Source organism: Haemorhous mexicanus, chromosome 19, assembly GCF_027477595.1.
Source record: "Haemorhous mexicanus isolate bHaeMex1 chromosome 19, bHaeMex1.pri, whole genome shotgun sequence".
Lineage (NCBI taxonomy): Eukaryota > Metazoa > Chordata > Aves > Passeriformes > Fringillidae > Haemorhous > Haemorhous mexicanus.
The window spans coordinates 9,854,336-9,872,543 of NC_082359.1; the positions used below are offsets into that span (position 1 = coordinate 9,854,336).

Consider the following 18,208-nt stretch of genomic DNA (forward strand, 5'->3'; position numbering starts at 1 on the left):
GTAAGAAAACCAAATCCTGGTTCAGGTTTCAATTATTCATTATTTATGAAACAAGTGAAAAACAATGTTTAAGTCTCCAGCACCTTATGGAGAGGAACTGGACAAGCACTGTTGCCACAGCACACATGATCTGATTTGCAATATACATTATTAATTAACTCCTCACAGTCCAGTGGGAACCCAGGCACAGCTTGATTCTCCAAGGTGGGAGTCTGACACAGCCCCACAGCTCCTCTTCCTGGGGAGACACAGATTCTTTTGTGGCTCAGGTCCACAGGGCCCTTTCCTTTGCTGGGTTGCTTCAGCCTCTGGTGTACTAAAATACATGAGCACAACTCCAGAATGCAGAGTGAAGCAGTTCACTTCTCTGAAGGTGCTCACACCTCCACCTTGCTGAAGACAGGAGAACTTTTCTCCTCTTCAGCTTGGCCACAACTAGATGTTTTCAGAAATCTACTGAGTCAAGTCTTGATCTCACTGTAGGCTATTCCAGAGGCACCATTATTTCAGGAGTTCCTTGAGTCCTCAGAGTTTTCTTTCTGTAGTCTGGAGCTGCATCTCCTGCTCATTCCTCAGGTCCAAGCTGCTCTTGGGTAACTGTAGAACTAATGGGGTCAAAACAAAGACCAGCACAGGTTTATGGGTTTTGGAATTAATCCACAATTTGATTTTAGAGCCAGGCAAAGCAGGACAGTCAACAAAGACACTGAGCAGGGGAGTTGCACTGTACCAACTGCACTAATGCACTTAAAATAAATCCCTTTCAGCACTGAGCAACATTTGAGGCATTAGCAACACATCTGCCTCAAAAATTCTTCAAGAGTTAGAGCCTAATATGTAAATATCAGCAAAAAAAGAAAAAGAGAAGTGTAGAGCTCTGTGAGGGGAAGTGCCCTGGCACTGTGATGTCTAAAGTGCAGATCAGAGACAATGATGGTGTCACCTTCCATGATGGGCTCGTGTGTTGGGGTGACCCCTGTGCCAGGGTGACCCAGGTGTGACCTTACCCTGCTGTGCCAGCCCTGCTTGACCTCCTGCTGCTCCATCTCCTCCAGGGGCTGCCGGGCTGATCCCTCCTGCTGCTTCTCCTTCTCTCCCAAGCTGTGCTCTCTCCCCTGTGCAGGAGAAATCAGGTGAGGTGGCGCAGCCTCAGCAGCCAGGTGTGTACTGGGGAGCTCAGCCTACCTGTGCCTGCAGCTCCCTCCTGTGGGCTCTCTGCTGTTCCTCCTCCTGCTCCTTCTCCCAACGAGTCCCTTCCTTGGCCTCCTCGAGTTCTTTGATCAGCTGCTCTCGATATTTAATGGATTCTTCTTGGGCCCTTCTGTTTAGCTCCATCTTCTCTTGGATCTGGTGCTGCCTGCCTGCAAGGACCTGTGCAAAGGCAGGGGGTGGAGGGAGAAGATGGTTAAACAGTTCCCAGGAAACACACCAGACAAGCAAAAAAATTCCACCCCAGCATGGAAAGCTCTAACTGTCCAGAGGGTGGTGGGTTACAAGTGGAATGATGGTTTCATTGAGCCAAGGGGAACACATCATCAATAGAGGTCATCACCTCACTCATCAGGCGATCTCTGGCCACCTTCTCTCTTTCCCATTCTTCTTCCCTCTTCTCCCACATTTTTTTTGCTTCTTCCCTACAGGAGAGAGGAAGAATTATCTCTGAGGTTAACCCCCCTGTATACCCCACAGGCATAGACAAGCTATCCTGTGCTTTAGAGGAGCACTTAGGTTTCTCTTCAGGTTTGTCCTGTGCCTGTTGGTGTGTCCATCCCACCTGTGCAGCTCAGTGACCCCCTGACCCCAAACATTCACCACACATGGACTCTTCAGGTGAGCTTCAGAGGTGGACAGACTCACCTGAAGATAGTCTCAAGCTCTGCTTCCCTCTCCTTTTCCAGCTGGAGCTGTTCCTCAATGACCTTCTTCATCCAGGCCACGTCTGCCACTGCCCGTCCCCGCCGCGTGCTCTGCTGGCTCTGATCCTCCTCTTCTTTCTCCAGGAGGGCTGATAAGATTTGCCTGTCTATCTCCTGGAGAAAAAACCAGATTAGCAACTCTCCAACAGCCTCCCAGCCTGTGTGCAGGGCTCCTCTAGGCATTACTGGTGACAGTGTCAAGGGGGTGCTCAGCAAGATGCTCCATCTGCTGCTTCCTTGTGAGCTTTGTGCTCCAGCCCTGTGCACAAGCTGGAAGAGGTCCCCTGATCTGTAGAAATCAGACACAAACTACACACAAGTTTTTTCACCACACAGCATCTATAAAGTATAAATTAATCTCTTACCAGCTCCTCCTGTACCTGCTGCGCTCGTCTCCTTAACTGGATGTCACACTGATGCTTCAAAAAGCGACTGAAAGAGGAAAAAAAACAAAATGATAAAAAAAAACAGTATCACCCTGACTCTAAAGCACCATGTCATTGTACAGCAGCACTCGGGGAGGTACATCTGTGACAATGAGGAACATGCTACCAGAAACAAAAAGCTGTAACAGCACCAGTGCCTCTGCTCCTTGGCTGCTGCAGGCAAGTCCACCAAAACTCAGATATTTACATCCTACCACTGCTAGCTGGAATATCTCCTTGTGCCCCAAGTACTGCTGTGGGCACAGGAACAGGTTCTATCCAGAACAAGCTCCACTTGATGTCCTACCCGAGCTCTTTCTTCCTCCGGTGCTCTTCCATTTGTTTCCTTTCTTCTTCCAAATTCTCCAGCTCCCACTGCTGCTTTAATAAATTCTCTTGTTCCTTTTTCAGCTTTATTGCCTAAAAAGGGAAACACAAGCACCGAGAGAGAGTACATCAAAGAGCCACAACATCCTGGAGAGCATGCTTGACCAGAGTTTGTACCCTGTTCTGCTCCTCTGCAGGCAGGGAAAACCCTCCCTGCAGTGCAAACATGGAGAGAGGTCAGGTCAGCCGTGCTGTATTTCCAAGTGAAGCAACAAATTCCTTTCTCCAGTGAGGAGAAAGTCAAGATTACCTTTGTCTCCTGAAGTTTCAGTTCTTCTATCTGCTGAAGCAAGGTCTTCTCCAGCTGAGGCTTCTCTTCCTCTTGTCTTGTTCTTTCCAGTGCTTCCCCTTGTGCCATTTCGTACTCGTTTCCATAACGTTTCTTCTCTTCAAGTTTGGTCACCTCTTCCTTTCCCAAAGAAAAGAAAACAGCATTTCAGGTTAGCCTGACACAAAGAAACAACTTCTGGCTCAGAAAATCCACAGAGCAAGCTGGATGGCTTTGTTAACAGTGCTCTTCCTGGCAGCAGCTCCTGTAGCACAAGTGTCACCCCACCCACATTTCAGTCCTCCAGTGACCAGAACCCCCATACCTTGTTTTGTTGTGTTAGCTGATCACCCCAAGCCTCCCTCATGTGTTTCCTCTGCAGCTCAGACTCTGCCTGGAGACACAACAGATGTAACAGGGTAATCAGTGCCAGAGGTTCTGTCCCCCAGGACCTTCCAGACTCTCTGGAGCACCACCTGTATCCCAGGAGGATCTGCCTCTGCAGAGGTGGGCTCATCTGAGTGTCCAAGGTGCCCACTGGGTCCTGAGGGTCATTGTCACATGGGAAACACCACAGTGACAGTGACACAAGAGCAGAATGTGGATGGAATAAAAAATGAGGAAGCACCACTGTATGGCAGGTACAGCTGAGATATTAAGATTTATATTTTTTGTATTATTCATACTTTATGCACCCGAGATATTTACATTGTCAGCTCTGAAAATTTGTTCAGAGTCTGAAGAGATTTCTGACTTTTAAAAATACAGCTTTGAGAGGGCTCCTTAAAACTATTTAAACTTAAACCCTTTCACTTCTTTGACTTTCATTTATCAAACGGGGCAATTGCTGTGATGTGAGATAAGTGACCACAGTAGAGATATGATGACTTTCAAGTTAAAAACCGATTCATAAATACAAGGCAGTAGGGACTCAGGAGAAAGCAACATCACCTCTCGGAGCTCCGCGTTGTTTTTGTTCCAGCGCTGCTGCAGCGGTGGCTCAGCAAACTGGGAACACAGAGCGGGGTCAGGTCAGGATAAGGAAGTGCTCAGCATCCCAAACCCCGCCGAGGCTGGCAAGGGTTCAGGGCACCAAGCAGTGGCAACTCCAGCAAGTCCCGCTGGTACAGCTGAAGCACGGGAGCGGCCCTTCACCGGACGAGCCCCGGGATGCGGGACGAGCACGGCCGGGCCGCTGCCTCACCTTCCTCCCGCACCCTCCGGGGCCGTCCCGCAGCTCCTGGCTCGGCATCCCGCCCCGCCGCCGCTCCCGCAGCTCCGCCGCCAGCGCCTCCCGCTCCTCGCCCAGCAGCCGCCGCAGCCGCTCCCGCCGCCGCTCCAGCCGCGCCGCCGCCTCCTCCGCGTCCCGCCGCGCCGCCGCCGCGCTGCCGCACACACCGGCGGTCAGCGGGATCCCCGCACCGCCCCGGGACCCACCGCACCGCGGCCGTACCTGGGCGGGGGGACGCGGGGCTCGCTCCACCGCGCCTGCAGGGAGCAGGCGGCGGCGGCGCGGGCGAAGGCGCGGCTGGTGCTCTCCCACTGCTGCCGGCTGAGCTCCTGCAGCTCCCGCCGCTCCGCCGCCCTGCCCTCCGGGCCGCGGCCCCGCCGCAGCCACAGCGACATCGCAACGCGCCCGCCCGCGACGGCTCCCGCCGAGGGACACGGCGAGACGGGCTCCGCGAGCACGGAGGGAGGCGGAGACCGACGGAGGGAGGCGGGGAGAGAGGGAGGACGGGAGATGGAGCGGCGGCGAGGGATCGGTTCGCTCCGAGCCGGCCCGGCCGTGCCGCCGCGTCCCGAGCGAGCGCTCGCACGATGTGCGGGTACAGCCCGGGCCGGACGCGGTGCCGCTGTGCCGGCTCGGAGCGCGCAGCACCGCGGGGTTTGTGGCGCTGTGAACATCTCAGGGGTTAAAGGTTTCTGTTTCTGCCCGCCTTGGCCGGGCACCAACGCGGCGGTGCCCACAGCGAACCCAAGCGGACCGGCCGCTGCGTGACCCGGGACAGCCCGGGCACCGCCGGAGGGGCTGCGGAAATCCCGAGATGGCTCCGGACATCCCGAAGTGAGCGCTGGACATCCCAGGACAGGCTCCGAGCACCCTGGGGTGGGCTCAGGGCACCGCAGGGACCGTGGAACTGGCTCCTGGCACCCCCGGAGGGGCTTCAAGCGTTCCGGGAGGGGGACCGGGCATCTCTCCGGACGGACTCCGGGCACTACGGGAGTCTGGCAGCGGGGAGGGAGGCGGCACCAGCCGGCAGCCCCCGCCGGTGACCCGCAGGTCCCCGCACCCGCCTTGTATCCGCACCCACCCTGCCAGCCACCGATCGCTATCGCCCCACGACCTGTTTTTCCAGAATAACCGGTAAAAACACCGTATCTGGGGCCCTGGCACCGGCAGGTCTGCAGCGGACGGGCTGAGCCTCCCTCCACTCCCACCTCTTCACCTCTCCGTGTCCCCGCTCGGTGTCATTTTCCCACCCAACCCCTCACTGAGGTGTGTCATCACTCCCGCGCGTTGAGGTTTGTTTTCCATCTGTTCCCCATAAAATATTTATCTCCCATGAATAATTAACTCTGGCCCGCCTGGCGCTCGGAACGCGGCCGGGGCAGTGCACGCTCTCGGGCACGGCCAGGCCTCGAGTCTGTGGGGGCGATGGGGGCGTGGTCTCCTCGTTGGGCTGAAAGTCCCGCCCCCCACCCCTCCGACCAATGGCTGCGCATCGGCCGCATGAGAGATGCGCAGCCATTGGTCAGAGCGGCGGGGGGCGGAGCGTGGCGTGGGCGCGCTGCCGGGTCGGCCCCCGCTGCTTCAGAGCCCCCTCAACCGGGGAGCGGTGAGGGGGGAAAAGGGGAGGCGTGCGCCGGTCATGGCGCTCTTGCTGGAACACGAGTTCAAGCCGCTGCCGGCTGATAAGCAGATCGAGACTTTGCCCTTCCTGGAGGCCGTGGCGCACCTGCCGCCGTTCTTCGGTGAGACCGGGGTGGCCGGGGCTGGGAGATGCGGGCTGGGACCAGGCCTGCTGCGGGCTCAGCCGCTCTGCGTGCCCCCTCCCCGGTTCTGGGTGGTGACCCCCCTACCTGATCCTGGGCTCACGCCGGGCTTGGCTGCTCTGCCAGGACCGGGGTTGCATCACGATCCTGTCAAACCTGCCGAGCAGCCCCGTTGGGAAGCGTCCTGCCATCCCCTGGAGCACCCCATGCAGAGGCATCGCCCGGGGCAGGAGCTGCCGTCCCACCCGTGGATCCCACCCCGTGTCGGGACACGGGTGGGTGTCGGCGTGGCCGCCCTTGTGGCACAATGTGCCCGCTGCCCTCCACAATGTCAGCTATTGTGTGGCGGCTCGGTGGCAGCCCCGGAAGGGCAGGACGTGGGGCTGCCTGCCTGCCTGCGGACGGGCAGTGTCCGGTGCTGGTCAGGCTGTTCCAGGATGTTCTGCCAGGGCTGTGTCCCGAAGCCACGGGGATAGGAGGTCACTGGTGGGGCCGCAGTAGGTGGCAGGGCTGTCCTAAGGGCCAACAGCCATCTATGAAGCTCAGAGATCCCTTTCTAGTCTCACTGGCCAGGCTGTGCTTAAAGTGAAACCTGTTGGTTTTGGGAAGTCTGTGGTGTCCCCTGTGTCACCAGTGTCTAACTGTCCTTCCTCCCTGTCTCCACAGATTGCCTGGGGACTCCCATCGTCTACTCGCCGGTCAAAGCAGACCTGACTGGAAACATCAAGGTAGGAAGAGACTCAGAAGGGCTAAGAGAAGAGAATCCCTGAGGAGAGATGCTGTGGGACTGGAGGTGTTTCAAAAGGCTTTTCTTCCCACGGGGACTTTGGGCTCAGCAGTGGCTCACCGAGTCACAGGTTTATTCCCAGAGCTCCTGCTCAAAGTCCCTGCTCCCAGGTGCCAATCCCCTTTTCTGCCCTCAGAAAATCCGTGCGGTTTATGACTCCAACCCTGCCAAGTTCAAAACTCTGCAGAACATCCTGGAGGTGGAGAAGGAGCTGCATGGCTCGGCCTGGCCCAAGACAGGCGCGACGCTGGCACTGATGTGGTTGAAAAGGTGACTCACGGCGTCGGGAGCTGCTCTGGCTGTGTCCCGGCATGTGGGGAGCTGGAGAGCTCCAAATGAAGGCTGCATGTGCTGGGCTGATCCCTGTGGGCTGGGGCTGGGCAGCTGGCAGTGGGGTGCTGTGTTTGGGGAGCACAGCTGTTGGAACCCCCATCTCAAATCTCCCCCCTGGGAATGCACAGTGGAATTCAACCTCAGAGCATGAGCCCACAAATTGGACAGGTGAGTGCCTGGGCTGCACCTGACCCTGCCCAGCTCAGCCCTCAGCCCTGGCCTCACCTGGGGGGGTTCCATCCTGCCCTGGGGGCTCCATCCTGCCCTTCTCTCTCTCTTCCCTGGATGGACACACAGGGACAGGCACCAGCTCTGTGAGAGGGATGCATTGCTGGGACTGCAGGTTTTTGGGATGCTTGGAAACACCAGGCTGGAATCTGGGAAGCAGCACCCACTTCCCGAGCCCAACATCTCTGCTCTTCTCCCAGGGGTCTGAAATTCATTCTGGTGTTGCTGCAGAGCATCTCTGACGGGGAGAGGGATGAGGAGCATCCCAACCTCATCCGAGTGAACGCCTTGAAGGCTTATGAGATCGCGCTGAAGAAATACCACGGCTGGATGCTGCAGAAGCTCTTCACGGTGAGCATCCCCTCCCTCTCCAAGCACCCAGCCACCATCCCTAAAGCTGTTCCTGTGCACTGACAAATGTCCAGAGACCCCACAGCACTGGCACATGGGAACAACCCAACCCATGGTCTCTGTTGGGTTTGTGGGAGTCAAACACCCTCTCCCTGTTTTATAGGGTTCGGTCTATGCTCTTCCCTACAAATCCGATTTGCTGAAGGCCTTGGAGAAGGGTAAAGAAGTCAAGGAAGAGGAAAGCATAGAAAAAATCCACCAGTTTCTCACCAGGGTCACTCCAATCCTGGATGCAATTTATGAGATGTACACGAAGATGAACGCTGAGCTGAGCTACAAAGCTTAAAGCTGGCACAGGATTGGCACAGATTAAATAACGTGTGATGGGTGTTACCTATGTCTTCATCACTGAGGCAGCTGGGGCGGCTCCCAGCTCTCCGGTGACTTCGATTCCTGTCTGGATCTGCAGTGGATAATGTCTTTTCTAACCAAAAAAATAACAGTAATTAACTTTCTATTAAGAATACGGCAATAAAACAATTGTGGGTGTCGCCCTTGGATTTCCCAAGAGGAAGAACAAGTGTTTCTAGTCCCAACTCCTGGATTCCTGTCTTCAGTGGGGCAGGGAATGAAGTGTCCTGCTGATGAATGAAGTGGCACTTGGGCTGTGCCTGGAACCCACCGACGGGCACCTCGTGTTGATTGGCACTGGATTGTCTGGAATGATGCCCATGGAGGAGGAGCTGATGACTTTCCTGGGTGATCCCAACTCCTCCAGTGCTGGCCTGGGATCAAGCCCCTGTGCTGGGATTTGGAAACCAGGGACTGTCCCCGTGGTGTTTGCGGTGCCTTATGAGCCCCAGGAGCAGCAATTAATAAAAACTGACAGTACCCGTGGTCTGGGAGCCTCATTTGGGGCTGTGTCAGCCCCAAAGGGTGTTTGGGGAGACTTTTAGGGACGGTGTTTTGGGGCAGGGCTGTTTTGGGTAGGGAGATTCGGGTTTTCTTTCCTAGGGGAGGAAAGAAAGGAGAGTTTTGAGAAGGATGTTTTGGAGCTGTGTCCTGGGAGATCTGTTTATGGGAGGGATTTTGGAGCTGTTCTTTGGGAGAGCTGTGCCAGAGACGTTTTTCCTGGGGGGCTTATTTTTTGAAGGGTATTTTAGGGCTGTTCCTTCTGGGCTGTTTTGTGGCCGGTGTTCCCGGGAGATTGCCCGGAGGCGGGCGGGGGCCGATCCCGAGGGCGGGTCCCGGTGGCGCCTCCGCCGCTGGAGCCGGGGCCGGGGCGGGGAGGGGCCGCTCTGGGGACCGGCCCCGGGCGACTCGGCGGCGCCGGAGCCTACGGGACTTTCCACGGGACCTTTGGCGGTACGGAACCGGGGGAGCGGGCAGCGGGGGGCACGACCGGGAGTGGGACGGGCCGGGACAGGGGCACCGGGGCTGAATGAAGCCTCTGGTGCGGGGACGCGGAAACTGGGGGAGGATGGAGCTCTCCGGGCAGCGCACGGGGAGCGGGGCAGGATGGAGACCCCAGGTGAGGCCGGGGTCGATGGCTGAGCTGGGCAGGGCCAGGTGGACCCTCATGGATGCCCCGGCACTGTCCGGACAGCCTGGGGACTCATGATCCGAGATTGAGATGCCGGGTGGGTTCCCAAGCAGAGCTTTGAGGAGGGGGCTCCCACTGGCTCCGACCCCCCCATGCTGCCCACACCCAGCTCCTGGCTGTTGCCGAGGTGAGCACGGGCCCAGTAGTGAGGATGATTTTGGGAAGCAGCTGCATCACTCAGGATGAGGATTTCCGACTAGAACCCGCTGTGGTTTCAGTGATTCACTCCCACCAGATTACCCTTTAATGTCATGGGACACCCTCCCTGCCGCCCACCCGTAGATGTCCCCGCACATCCCGGTGCTGGTGACAGCGTCCGTGCTCCCGTGGTGGGCAGGAGTGGGCACTGACTGGGAACACTGGTCCAACTGGGAGGTACCTTGGTGGGATGCTGGGAAGAGGTGGGAGCACAGGTGGGGTTTGTGTTGGATGTAGAGCTGTGCCTTGACTCAGTTATTCCATGAGGTGAGGAAGTTTGAAAAATCCAAACCCAAATAACCAAGGGGCCAAATCAAACCCCTGTGACAGCACCTTTCCTGGCAGCACCCAGGCTGACGGCACCAGCCCTGAGTCCCTCATTTCCCACACAAGCTTCAGTCCTGGCTGGTGACAGCAGGTGTGGGACAGCCCATGCTGTGTCCGAGTTTTCCTTAAAGCTGCACTTTCCCGGGTCCCAGCACAGTTTGGACAGGCCAGGTGCTCCGTCCCCATTCCCAGCCCGCAGGGTCCGTGTGCTCCCTTGTCCAAGGTCAAACCGGCCATGCGAGGGCCCCTGTTTGCATGGGGTCGGGATGTGGGACCTGCGGGCTTTGGCACGTGCTTGTGGAATTTCTTGCAGAGAGGGGAATGGCAGGAAAGTCAGCAAAGAGGAGAAACTGTCAGGTCTGTGTCCCCTAGGGCTGCACTGTCCTTTCTGCTTGTCCTCAAGGGTGGCAAGGAGAGGGGGCCACTGCCTGAGCCCCCTCCCTGTCACTGCAGGGTTTGGGGCCGTTTGCCACCCTTCTCCCCCATGCCCACGGGAGCACCGCGTGGCTGCCAGCACCCTCTGCCTCATTCGAGTCCTCTTCCCGGCCGGACTGCCCTCCCGACAGGCCCAGCCTGCCCCTGTGGCTTGTCGCACAGATCTCCAGCCCAGCACAAAATGACACGTTTCCCGCTGCTTTTTCTGTCCCGGGAGGGCTGAGCTCCCCGCGGGCGGGAGCCGTGCTGAGCCCTAACGCTGCTGGGTTTCGTCGGAGGGTTTTGGTGGAAAGCGGGGCTGGGGGAGTGCCTGGGATCAGTCACCTGTCCGTGTCCCGGACGTGGCGGGCAGGACGCGGTGACACGGTACAGCGCCCTGCTGGCCGCGCTGATGGCACGTCTCTCCTTCATCTCCACGTCCCTCTGGGTAACCTAAACCCGTAATTTCTTGTCCCAGCCTCTGCTCCTGCCCTCCCGCGGGCTGCAGCCCCCCCGTGCCGCGCCCGTCCCCTCCCGGTGCCCAGATCCGGGTCCCACCGAGCCCCCCCTGGGTTGTGGAGCATCAGGAGCAGCCCTGGCCCCGCTCCCAGCCCTGCTGCGGTGGCAACTCCTGCTGCCTCTGGGCGCTTCCCTGGACGCTTCCTTGGATGTGGGGAGTATCCCAAGGAATGTTTTCTTTCCTTGGGCGGCAGATCGCAGCGCACAGGGTCTGCTCTGTGCCCTGTCCTGGGCTGCACTCCGGCTGACCGCAGCGGGGCCGGGCTCGCCCTCGCCCAGCACGGCAGCGCCGCAGCCGGAGGGGCCCCCGCAGACGTGAGGGGTCCCCGCAGCGGGTGGGTGGGTGCCGAGGAGAGCCGGGACAAGGCAGGACCGTCCGGGTGACTCTGGGCTACAGCGGGTCCTGCCGGCCCCAAACTCTGCCAGGGTGGGTGTGAGACCTGTCTCGCCGCGGGGCTCGGAGCCGCGGGGAGAGGATGGAGAGGGTATTTTGGGGGTGACACGGGGTTTTCCTCTGCCAGGTCTCCTGCTCTCGTGGAAGGATCCGGGGGTCACAGCCAGCCAAACAGGTCAGTCGTGCCCGTCCCTCCGGGCAGGGACCATGGCAGACAGCGAGGACGCCCCGCGCGATGCCGGGGAGGGCGCGGGGGAGGACGGCTCCCTCCAGAATGAATCTTTCCCGCTCTCCTCTCTGGCCAACCTGTTCGAGAGCGAGGACACCCCGAGCTCCGCCGAGGCAGCCCGGGGTCCCCCCGTGGCCGGCGATGGAAAGCAAAACCTCCGCATGAAATTCCACGGGGCCTTTCGGAAAGGCGCCCCGAAGCCCATGGAGCTGCTGGAGGCCACCATCTACGAGTCCCCCGTGGTCCCCGCGCCCAAGAAAGCCCCCATGGACTCCCTGTTCGACTACGGCACCTACCGCCACCACCCCAGCGAGAACAAGCGCTGGCGCAGGAGGGTCGCGGAGTGAGTACGGGAACCCCGCGCCCTCCGGTGCGGCGGGGGGAGCTGGGGTGGCGACACCCCGGTGGGGATGGGGATGTTCTGTTGGGGACACCCCGGTGGGGATGGGGATGTTCTGTTGGGGACACCCCGGTGGGGATGGGGACGTTCAGTAGCTGGGGACGTGGGACCTTCGAGCGGCACTTTGGGCTGCTTTGGGCAGAGGTGCCGCTCACAGGGAGCAGCTCCCAGCGAGTCCCAGTGGCAGCGCTGTGCCGTGCCGTGCCGTGCCGTGGAGGGGCTCCGCAGCCCCCGGTACCGCGGGGCCGGGAGCGCTCCCCTTCCCCCTTACGGGAGCCATGAAAGAGGCTCTGTGCGCCCGGCCGCTCCCCTGGCCGGTGCGACCGTCTGGCTGCGGCATGAAAGGGCTTTTCAGGAGGGCCTCCACCCTGCCTGCGCCAGGAAACCGGAGCCGGGGGGGGCAGCCCGCGGCCGGGCGCACAATGCCCCTCTGTGCCGGGCACCTGGGGCCGCCCGCCAGTGTCCCCACCCAGGGGTGCAACCGGCTTAGGAGAGCGGGATGTTCCCCGTGGAGGTGGTGGAGGGGGCCAGGATGCCCCATGAGCGCTCAGACTGGAAGTCACCGGCTGGGGCAGCCGCCAAACGTCCTGCCCCCATTCCCGGTGCTCGGAGCTGCCCCCGGTCCATCCCCCCCTACCTGCTGCCGACTGCTCCGACCGGTCTGGCTTCACCCGTGGTGCCGAAGCGTGACCAAACCCGCGGCCCGTCCCTGCCGGGGGGGACTGCTGGGGGCACCAAGCGCTGCAGCACCTGGGTGGGAGCTGGCAAGGCACCGGAGCACCGGGCTGCTGTGCATGGGGAGGCTGCCCTGGCCTCACCGGTGACCCCGGCCGGGAGGTGTCCCCACGTGCCTGTCCCCAGTGGCTAAGCACCCTCAAGCTTGTCGCACAGGTGGAGGAAGCCGAGGCAGCGGCTCCTGTTCCCAGCGCTGGCATTTCTCCCGCAGGAAGCAGCCGCCCGCCGCAAAGGGGCCGGCTCCCGACCCGCCCCCCGTCCTCAAGGTCTTCAACAGACCCATCCTCTTCGACATCGTCTCCCGGGGGTCCCCGGCCGGCCTGGATGGGCTCCTCTCCTTCCTGCTCACCCACAAGAAGCGCCTGACAGACGAGGAGTTCCGAGGTGAGGACCTGGCTGTTCCTTGCCCTGCTGCCAGGGCTGGGCTGTGACCCCTGGCGATCCTTGTCTTCCTGGGGGATGCGGATGCACAGCTCTGACATGGGGAGCTGGGGGCCTGAAGGGTTTGCCCTGGCCCCCCCTCAGCACCCTCCACTCGCAGAGCCCTCCACGGGAAAGACCTGCCTGCCCAAAGCCCTGCTCAACCTGAGCGGGGGCAAGAACGACACCATCCCGGTGCTGCTGGACATCGCCGAGAAGACGGGAAACATGCGGGAGTTCATCAACTCGCCCTTCAGGGATGTCTACTACCGAGGTGGGGGGCGTGGGGCCACTGCTGGCCCCGCCTGGGCATGGGGGACACCGGGGTGGTTCAGGGACCGGAGAAGGGACATGGGGAGGCTGGGACGCGGGGGAAGCGCCGGGGCGAGGCGGTGGCTGACGGGCGGTGGTGGCACAGGTCAGACAGCTCTGCACATCGCCATCGAGCGCCGCTGCAAGCACTACGTGGAGCTGCTGGTGGAGAAGGGAGCAGACGTCCATGCCCAGGCCCGCGGCCGCTTCTTCCAGCCCAAGGGCGAGGGCGGCTACTTCTACTTCGGTGAGCAGGGAGGGACCCGGGGGGCTGCGCCCCAAGGTGTCCCCGCAGCAGGGAAGGGGTGACAGGAGCCGAGGTGTTGTCCCCGCAGGTGAGCTGCCGCTGTCGCTGGCCGCCTGCACCAACCAGCCGCACATCGTGCACTACCTGACGGAGAACGGGCACAAGCAGGCGGACCTGCGGCGCCAGGATTCCCGCGGCAACACCGTGCTGCACGCCCTGGTGGCCATCGCCGACAACACCCGCGAGAACACCAAGTTTGTCACCAAGATGTACGACCTGCTCCTCGTCAAGTGCGCCAAGCTCTTCCCCGACACCAACCTGGAGGCTCTTCTCAACAACGACGGCCTCTCCCCGCTCATGATGGCGGCCAAGACCGGCAAGATCGGGGTACGGTGTCCCCCCCGCATTGGGGACGTCTCCCTGCCGTCCCTGCTGAGCCCTGTCCCACTCAGTGCATGCACGGCTTCTCTCTGCAGATGCTGGTGGAAACCTGGATGTGCAGTCCTATTAACCCGGCTAATTAACACCCCTTTGCGTTCTGGCCCTTTCCCAATTAACTCCAGACCCTCACACAGCCCATCTTCTCCCCTGACCTGCCCTTGGCCTCTCGGGAAGGCAGGGGAGTCACCAAAAATGCAAAACCTGCAGCATCCTGTAGAGCTGCAACAGTGCCTGCATCACCCCAGGAGCACCTGGGAGCACCCTGAGCCCACTGGGGTGCAGGGAGGGGTTGGGGGATGCACCCCAGGATGGGGTGGCGGGAAGGCAGGGTGCCCCTGGCAGGTGGAGCCAGGTCTGTGGGTAGCAGTCCTCCCTCCCTCCCTCCCTCTGGCAGATCTTCCAGCACATCATCCGGAGGGAGATCACGGACGAGGACGTCCGGCACCTCTCCAGGAAGTTCAAGGACTGGGCCTATGGCCCCGTCTACTCCTCTCTGTACGACCTCTCCTCCCTGGACACCTGTGGGGAGGAGGTGTCTGTGCTGGAGATCCTCGTCTACAACAGCAAGATCGAGGTGTGCGGGGCTGGGGGGGACTGGGAGGGCCTGGAGGGGACTGGGTGGCCCTGTCCCCTCTGTCAGCCCCCATGTCCCACCAGAACCGCCACGAGATGCTGGCTGTGGAGCCCATCAACGAGCTGCTGAGGGACAAGTGGCGCAAGTTTGGGGCTGTCTCCTTCTACATCAGCGTGGTCTCCTACCTCAGTGCCATGATCATCTTCACCCTCGTCGCCTACTACCGCCCCATGGAAGGCCCCGTGAGTCCCCAGGCTGGCACAGCCCCACGGGCCAGCCCTGCCTTGCAGGGGGGTCTGCCAGGGCTCTGTCCCAGGGGATGTGGAGCAGCTCAGCTCTGTCCTCTCCCCACAGCCGCCCTACCCCTACACCAGCACCGCCGACTACCTGCGCCTGGCCGGGGAGATCATCACCCTCCTCACTGGAATCCTCTTCTTCTGCACAAACGTCAGTGGGGCAAGGCAGGGGGTCCTCCCCTGGGACCATTGAACTCTTTGGGGTCTCCAGGGGTGACAGCCCCATCCCTGGCATTCACCACTGCCAAAGTAGCCCCAGACATGGGGACCCTGCCACTCGAGACCCTCCAACCTCTGCCTCTCTCCCACAGATTAAAGACCTGTTCATGAAGAAGTGCCCAGGTGTGAACTCCTTCTTCATAGATGGCTCCTTCCAGCTGCTCTAGTACGTGAGGAACACCCAGGGCCACCAAGAGCCATTGTACCCCCCAGGCTCGTGGCTGCAGGGTCTGATCCCAACTCTCCTGCAGCTTCATCTACTCGGTGCTGGTGATTGTCACGGCGGGGCTGTACCTGGGTGGCATCGAGGCCTACCTGGCTGTCATGGTCTTTGCACTGGTCCTGGGCTGGATGAACGCCCTGTACTTCACCCGTGGGCTCAAGCTGACAGGGACCTACAGCATCATGATCCAGAAGGTCTGGCGGGGTTGTGGGTCTTGTCCTTCTCCAGGAGTGCTCCTCCTGTGGAAGTGCAGCCTAAAGAGGTTCCTCTAGGCTTTGTGAAGGGTTCCTGTGGCTCTCCACTGCCCTGCTCCCAGCCTGGATGTGCCAGTAGCACAGCTTGATGATGATGCTGTGGTCCAGCACGTCTCACCCTGCTCTCCACCACTTTCAGATCCTCTTCAAAGACTTGTTCCGCTTCCTCCTGGTCTACCTGCTCTTCATGATTGGCTACGCATCAGGTAACCAGCCAGCTCCCCTGGCTGGGGGAGGTACAAGCCCTGTGGCTCAGCCTGCCTGGGCAGGGGGCTGCAGACCCCCAGCTCCATCCCGCAGCCTTTGCCTCCTCTCATGGTGGAGAAGGTCTCAGCTACCATGGAGCCACACTGGGGCCCATTGTGGATCCTGTCCTTGTCATTGCCCCTGCGGACTCGCTGTCCCTGTCCCTTCTCCCCCAGCCCTGGTGTCCCTCCTCAACCCGTGTCCCAGCAGTGAGTCCTGCAGCGAGAAGTCCAACTGCACGGTGCCCACCTACCCATCCTGCCGGGACAGCCAGACCTTCAGCACCTTCCTGCTCGACCTCTTCAAGCTCACCATCGGCATGGGCGACCTGGAGATGCTCGAGAGCGCCAAATACCCCGGCGTCTTCATCATCCTCCTCGTCACCTACATCATCCTCACCTTTGTGCTCCTCCTTAACATGCTCATCGCCCTCATGGGTGAGACCGTGGGCCAAGTTTCCAAGGAGAGCAAGCACATCTGGAAGCTGCAGGTACCACCGTGGGCGTGGTGGGATGGGGGCTCCAGGAGCCGCCTGTGCCTGGGGGGCTGCAGCATCGAGGCATCCTGAGCTCCATGGGCAAGGCACCTCCATGCTCAAGCAGTCCCTGGTGTCCCTGGCAGTGGGCCACCACCATCCTGGACATCGAGCGCTCCTTCCCGGTGTTCCTGCGGAAAGCCTTCCGCTCGGGGGAGATGGTCACTGTGGGGAAGGGCACGGACGGGACCCCCGACCGCCGCTGGTGCTTCAGGTAAAGGTGGGCTCCCTCGGAGGCTGGGGAGCAGCTGAGCCTCTCCCAGCAGCATTTTTGGGGGGCTGGCACCAGGCACTCATTTGCTGGGCGCTTTGTAGTGGTCTGGAGGCAGCTGGCATTGCTGGTGGGTGCCGGAGGTCTCGCCCCGGCTCCCGGCCGCTCCGTGCAGCCCCTGCGGGTCTGACCTTCCCCACAGGGTGGACGAGGTGAACTGGTCCCACTGGAACCAGAACCTGGGCATCATCAGTGAGGACCCGGGCAAGAGCGACACGTACCAGTACTACGGCTTCTCCCACACCATGGGCCGGCTGCGAAGAGGTGAGCGCCCCGCTGTGGGCTGGAACGTCCCCCAGGATGCTGCTGGCAGCCTCTGACGAGCCCCAGGAGCAGATCTGGGGGCCTGGCGAGCAGCCACAGATGTGCTTTGAGCATCTCTCACCCTCTCCACAGATCGGTGGTCGACGGTGGTGCCACGCGTGGTGGAGCTGAACAAGAGCTGCCCGCCGGAGGAGGTGGTGGTGCCCCTGGGGACCATGGGCACAGCGGAGCCGCGGGAGCGGCGGCACGGCCATGCCCCGAGCTCCCCGCTCTAGCACGGCAGCGCCGGCAGCCGATGGACTCTGCCCGGGCCCCCGGAGCGGCTCCGGAATCGCCACTGAGCTGGATGGTGCTTGTCTGCTCCTCAGGGATTCACACAGCCTCTGTCCCCTCCGGCAGCCGTTGTCCCGGCGAGTGTCCCGCCTGGATGGGGGGCCTGGCGTGCCCCGGCCGTGCCCGCGGTCTCGGCTCTCACCGGCGAGCCCAGCGCCACCGCTTCACTTCGCTGTGCCGGGGCCGTGCCGTGCCGGGAGCCTCGGCCCGGAGTGGAGAGCACGGCCCCCGCCGAGGCCGATGGTTTTGCCACAGAATTTTGCACAAGATTTATACGATTATTTATTTAGTAATAAAGACTGACCCGCCACCGCCGTCTCCTCCCGGCACTGAGTGATTCGGCATGGGGCGGCTAGGCTGCCGGCAGGGCTCGGGGAGGTGCTAAGTGCTAACCAAGCAAAACCATGCCAAGCCATGCCGTGCCTTTGGGCATGGTCACCCATCGTGCTGAGCTCGGGTGTGATGCACGGATGTGGTGCAGGGCCGCGGTGTACAGGGATGTGATGATGTCCAGGTGTGGTGCAGGGATACGATGATGTACAGGTGTGACACAGGGATACGATGTACAGGTGCAGGGCAGGGATGTAATGAGGCACAGGTGCGATGCACAGTTACGATGCACAGGTGTGACACGTGGATATGATGCACAGGTGTGACACGTGGATACGATGTACAGGTGTGACACGTGGATATGATGCACAGGTGCGGTGCACGGTTACGATGTACAGGTGTGATAGATGGATACGATGCACAGGTGCGGTGCAGAGATGCGGTGCTCGCTCGCTCCATTGGAGGGCAGCACACACCGCGCGATGCTGGCCCGGCCCCGGCAGGCGCGGAGAGCCCGGGCCAGGCTGAACCCGCACCCCGAGTGCAGGGCTGGGGCGGCTGCCGGGCCGGGGCAAACCAGCTCTCCGCATCCCCACAGCATCCGTACCCCATCCCCTCCCTTTCCTAGCCCATCCCCATTGATCCCCATTCCATTCCCATCCTCACCCCATCCCATCCATCACCCCTCTGTAACTCCTTTCCTCCTCATCCTCCCAGCCACCTGCAGCAGTGAGC

At 60.8% G+C, this 18,208-nt stretch overlaps 3 protein-coding genes across 3 annotated transcripts; 2 read left to right on the plus strand and 1 right to left on the minus strand.

The window, feature by feature from the left end:
• Positions 1-20: 20 nt before the first annotated feature.
• TCHP (trichoplein keratin filament binding) lies at positions 21-4,622 on the minus strand. Its single transcript, XM_059863357.1, is given in 12 exon segments — positions 21-605; positions 1,008-1,115; positions 1,186-1,371; positions 1,553-1,634; positions 1,858-2,030; positions 2,282-2,348; positions 2,649-2,761; positions 2,979-3,137; positions 3,322-3,390; positions 3,948-4,004; positions 4,201-4,433; positions 4,436-4,622. Coding segments are annotated over 12 exon segments (1,467 nt in total). The 3' UTR covers positions 21-572.
• Positions 4,623-5,761: 1,139 nt separating this feature from the next.
• Positions 5,762-8,586, plus strand: GLTP (glycolipid transfer protein). The gene is made up of 5 exons (XM_059863358.1): positions 5,762-5,969; positions 6,657-6,718; positions 6,914-7,047; positions 7,539-7,689; positions 7,853-8,586. Exons 1-5 carry the CDS (start codon positions 5,867-5,869, stop codon positions 8,033-8,035), a joined length of 633 nt encoding a protein of 210 aa, XP_059719341.1. The 5' UTR covers positions 5,762-5,866; the 3' UTR covers positions 8,036-8,586.
• A 403-nt stretch (positions 8,587-8,989) lies between these two features.
• TRPV4 (transient receptor potential cation channel subfamily V member 4) lies at positions 8,990-17,453 on the plus strand. Its single transcript, XM_059863348.1, has 16 exons — positions 8,990-9,054; positions 11,272-11,716; positions 12,720-12,892; positions 13,050-13,202; positions 13,347-13,487; positions 13,576-13,874; positions 14,323-14,502; positions 14,586-14,744; positions 14,857-14,949; positions 15,110-15,183; positions 15,269-15,434; positions 15,634-15,700; positions 15,917-16,230; positions 16,362-16,489; positions 16,689-16,810; positions 16,943-17,453. Exons 2-16 carry the CDS (start codon positions 11,352-11,354, stop codon positions 17,083-17,085), a joined length of 2,577 nt encoding a protein of 858 aa, XP_059719331.1. The 5' UTR covers positions 8,990-9,054; positions 11,272-11,351; the 3' UTR covers positions 17,086-17,453.
• The last annotated feature ends 755 nt before the right edge of the window (positions 17,454-18,208 follow it).

Bases quoted from the DNA above. Each gene is read 5' to 3' on its own strand.
- GLTP (XM_059863358.1), top strand. From the start codon at position 5,867: ATGGCGCTCTTGCTGGAACACGAGTTCAAGCCGCTGCCGGCTGATAAG. The intron at 6,719-6,913 runs GTAGGAAGAGAC...TTCTGCCCTCAG, and splicing joins ACCTGACTGGAAACATCAAG to AAAATCCGTGCGGTTTATGA. The intron at 7,048-7,538 runs GTGACTCACGGC...CTCTTCTCCCAG, and splicing joins GCACTGATGTGGTTGAAAAG to GGGTCTGAAATTCATTCTGG.
- TRPV4 (XM_059863348.1), top strand. From the start codon at position 11,352: ATGGCAGACAGCGAGGACGCCCCGCGCGATGCCGGGGAGGGCGCGGGG. The intron at 12,893-13,049 runs GTGAGGACCTGG...CTCCACTCGCAG, and splicing joins GACAGACGAGGAGTTCCGAG to AGCCCTCCACGGGAAAGACC. The intron at 14,745-14,856 runs GTGAGTCCCCAG...CTCTCCCCACAG, and splicing joins ACCGCCCCATGGAAGGCCCC to CCGCCCTACCCCTACACCAG.